General features: G+C 41.3%; 1 protein-coding gene across 1 annotated transcript in view; it reads left to right on the plus strand.

The window, feature by feature from the left end:
- The window catches only part of afdna (afadin, adherens junction formation factor a), a gene marked incomplete in the record, with an annotated part of 71,068 nt that extends 66,880 nt beyond the window's left edge, over positions 1-4,188 (plus strand). The window contains 4 exon segments of the mRNA XM_062437742.1: positions 4-409; positions 1,635-1,901; positions 2,604-2,821; positions 4,054-4,188. Of these exon segments, the coding sequence (XP_062293726.1) occupies positions 4-409; positions 1,635-1,901; positions 2,604-2,694 (764 nt within the window).
- Between the last annotated feature and the right edge of the window lie 337 nt (positions 4,189-4,525).

Raw genomic sequence — 4,525 nt, forward strand, 5'->3', positions numbered from 1 at the left:
CAGGTATGGGAGGACCGGACCTTTGGGCTCCTCAGCCTCAGGTCTCTTCCTCGTTGGAGTCGTCTACTTCCAGCCAGGAGCATCTAAACTTCTCCGCTTCGTCCTCGTCCTCCAACAAGACTCAGAAGACGGGTCCGGGTCGATGGAAGACTCCCAACGCTCCTCACTCCGCTCCTCCTCCTCCTCACCCGTCTCAGCCTCCATCCCGCTCCGACCTTCCTCCTCCTCCTCCTCCTCCTCCGGCTCCGTACCCGGACGCCTACGACCCTTACGACCCCCAGGTGGAGCTTCCACTTCCCCCGCCTCCCTCCGTCACCCCGCTGGCCGCTCAGCAGGCCGCCGACCGCAAGAAGCGAGAGGAGCAGCAGCGCTGGTATGAGAAGGAGAAAGCTCGGCTGGAGGAGGAGAGGTAAAGAAAAGATTAGTCAGCTGATGATGATGATTTAAATCTCTTCTGTCGTTCATAACTCTGAGTTTCTGTATATTTGTGATTGTTGAATTTGAGCTTTTAGAAATTATAACAGACAATATTTCAAAATTTCTTGAGTTTTATACATAAAACAAACTAAAATTAATCAGTTAATTGAGAAAGAAATGTGCTGATTGATTGATAAATAAGAATAATCTGCAATATTTTCCTTTAATCAAAATCTATGCAGATCATTAAAAAGGTCTTTAAATTACATAAATGTAGTTTTTGATATTTAAGGTCTAAAAAATGTGTTAAAAATCTGGAATTAAAGGCATTAAATTAGATTTAAGTGTAATTACATTTGTTTATATAGTTATTTATCATTATTATTAATATTATTTTCTGGTTATTTTACATAAACCAACCAATCAACTTATTAATTATAGTAAAAAAATAATCAGCAGTAAGAACTATAATGAAACTAATCATTAGTTACAGTCTGATATAAATGACTTTAAAATGAGCTTCAACCCACAACAACAGTGAAACATCCTGCTTTTACATCATTATTAATATTATGTCTCAGTAGTGGTTTTATTTTCTCCTTAAAGAGGTTTTAAAAAGGTCTTAAAAGTCATTAAATTTCTTCTTAATTTCTTAATAAATGGCAAATTTATTAGTATGACACATTTCAACATCAAGGTAATTTCAAAGCAAAACATAAAATGCATCAAGACAGAATATAAAAGCAACACATGGTGAAATAAAATCAATTAAAAGAGTTAAATTTGAAATGAAAATTAAGCTTAAATAGAATAAATAGTCATAATGCAATGTGAGATAATAACCCCTAAAATATGGATTTAATAAAAAAGCTGCAATGGCGCCAAAATCGCAAATTTCAAATCAAAATACCCGGCTTCCTGTTTGAGTTAGGGTCGCGGTCCCAGAGACTTTTTTGTGCATATTGACATTTTACATACGTGTACTAAATTTAATTAGTCTACATGAATCTGGAGCGAGGGGCTCAATTAAATTAATTTCCTAGGGGGGGCGCTGTTGAGCTATTTTGTGACTAAATTTCCCAATTTCGTGAGTTTTAGGACACATTAAGCTCCTCAGAAATGTGTTTGTTTCACTTTAATAATGAGTTAACGAGGTAACAGTGATGATGATGATGATGGTGATGATGATGATGATGATGATGATTCCCCCCCCCCAGGGAGAGGAAGAGGAGGGAGCAGGAGAGGAAGCTGGGTCAGATCCGGGCCAACCCCGTCATGCCCGTCCAACCTCACAACAACGGCGGCTCCATGCCCCCCCCTCACCACCAGCCCCCTCTGGCCTCCGTTGCCCCTCCGCAGCCCTACATGCCCCCCCAGCCTCAGCACCAGCCCCAGCAGCAGCCTCAGCCCCCCCCGCCCCCGACCGGAGAAGCTGGCCAGCCTGCCTCGCTCGGCCGTGCCCCCCCCTGCCTCCAACCCTGCAGGTAAAAAACCTTTTATATTAACCCTCCTGTTGTCCTGAGTCGAGGGAGGGAGGAAGGGAGGGAGGAAGAATGAGGGAAAGGTGGGAGGGAGGAAGAATGAAGGAAAGGTGGGAGGAAGGAAGGAAGGGAGAAAGACGGAAGGGAGGGAGGGAGGAAGAAGGAAAGAAAGGAGGAAGGAAAGAAGGGAGGGAGGAAGGAAGAAAGGAAGGAAGGAAGGGAGGAAGAATGAAGGAAAGGTGGGAGGAAGGAGGGAAGGAAGGAACGAAAGATAGGAGGGAAAGAAAGGAACGAGGAGGGAGGAGAAAGGAAAGAAGGAAGGGAGGTAGGAAAGGAAGGGAGGGAGGACGATGGAAACAAGGAAGGAGGGAGGGGGGGAGAAAGGAAAATAGGAAGGAAGGACAGATGAAAGAATGAAGGTAGGGGGAGGAAAGAAAGAGAGAAGGAGGGAGGGAGGAAAGAAGGAAGGGAGGAAGGAAAGAAGGAAGGGAGGAAGGAAAGAAGGAGGGAGGAAGGACAGAAGGAAGAGGGGAAGAAAAGAAAGAGAGAAGGAGGGAGGGAGGAAGGACAGAAGGAAGGAAGAGAGGAAAGAGAGAGGAAGGAAAGAAAGAAAGAGGGAGGGAGGAAAGACAGACGGAAGGAAGGTTTAATGTTTACCCCCTGTATTAACCCCTGATAATAACCCCCCTGTGTTGTTACCCCCAGTCGGCATGGATACGGTGATCAGGGAGCTGCTCCCCCAGCAGCAGCCCAGAACCATCGAGAGGAGAGACCTTCAGTACATCACCATCAGTAAGGAGGAGCTGACGTCCAGCGACAGTCTGTCTCCTGATCCCTGGAAGAGAGACGCTAGAGAGAAGGCCGAGAAGCAGCAGCAGCTCCACATCGTTGACCTGCTGGACAAAGAGATCCAGGACCTGCAGGTGGGTCCAGAACCAGAGCCGGGTCCAGAACCAGAGCTATATCTAAAACTACAGCTGGGTTTAAAACTAGAGCTATATCTAAAACTACAGCTGGTTCCAGAACCAGAGCCATGTAGTGTTTACTCAGCTTTTAATTTTCATTTAATCTGAAATAAATGTGTTTTTTTTTAGATTATTTTACTGGGTTTTTTTGTATTTAAACAAAAATTTCAATGCATTTTTTGTCACTTTTTGGACTTTTCTTTGGCATCTAATGATCATATTTTGTGTAATTTTTAATCTTGTGCCTTTGAATCAAGTTAATTAACTTCAACTGAGAGAAGAAATATATTTTTTATTCATTTAATCCTTTAAATAGTTTAAGAAATTAGTCGTTTGTAGTTGTAATAGTTTTCCAGCAACAGTCATCAATGGTCTTCTGGTTTTTTCAGGAGGATTTTTTTGTATTTAAACTAATTTTTCAATTAATTTGTCACTTATTGGACTTTTCTTTTGCAGCCAATGATCATATTTTGTCTAATTTGTTAAAAACTTTTAAGCACTTCACCAAAAGTCTCTTGGAGATCATGATCTTTTTCTTTACAAGATATACAAGAATAAACAATATTAATATAATAAGATAAAAAGAGCTTTTGTGTCACTTTTCAAGCAAAAGAAATTAACATTTTCTTGGACCAGTTTGATTATTTTCTGCATATTTCATTGTTGACTCTGATTTTATAGGCTAAATTATTAATTGATTAATCACGAAAATAGGTAGTCTCATTGAGATCATGATCTTTTTTTCACGAATATACAGTTTAATCATAGACAGACACTATAATATTAATAATATAATAATATAATACAGAGTTTGTGTCACTCTTTAAGCAAAAATTGAACATTTTCTGATACCAGCTTCATTATTTTCAGCTTTTTTGTGTTTTATATCATTTTAAATGTAATATCTTTGTGGTTTTGGGACTAAATAAGACATTTGAATAAGTTATCTTGAGCATATTTATGATTTTGTGACATTTTATAGGTTAAACGATTCAGTGAATAATTTAAAAAAATGATGCGTGATGATGATATGAAAGCAGATTCTTTAATTTTACATCAGTTATTGAACAGTTTTAGGATAATGAACTTAATAGATAAAGATTCCTCCCACATGCATTAAAGTTAAATGCTGACAGATGAAGTATAAACCAGTACAACCAGTTTAACATGTGTTACTTTTTGCTTCCCAGTCGAAGCCGGAGCGAACGGCGGAGGAGAGCGACCGGCTCAGGAAGCTGATGCTGGAGTGGCAGTTCCAGAAACGCCTGCAGGAGTCCAAGCAGAGCGACGAAGACGAGGAGGAGGAAGACGACGAGGACGTGGACACCATGATGATCATGCAGAGGCTGGAGGCCGAGAAGAGAGCCAGGGTGAGGAGACGGGGGACGGGGGGAGGAGGAGGAGGAGAGTAAAGGAACTATAGAAGAGTAAACGAGTGTCAATGAAACACTTTAAGGAAGAGGAGAAACAGGAAGTGATTAAAAGCTCACAGCTCATATTATAACCCTCACATACTGTTCATATTCAGACCATAGACTGTATATAAGAAATGGACGTAACATCCGTGACGTCACCCATTGGTTTGTGGACTGCTGCTCGGAGGCCAATAGTATCGGATCTGAGCAGCGCCATCTTGAAAATTCCAGGTGCATGCTGGGAAAA

The sequence above is a fragment of the Scomber scombrus genome, chromosome 17 (assembly GCF_963691925.1).
Source record: "Scomber scombrus chromosome 17, fScoSco1.1, whole genome shotgun sequence".
NCBI lineage: Eukaryota > Metazoa > Chordata > Actinopteri > Scombriformes > Scombridae > Scomber > Scomber scombrus.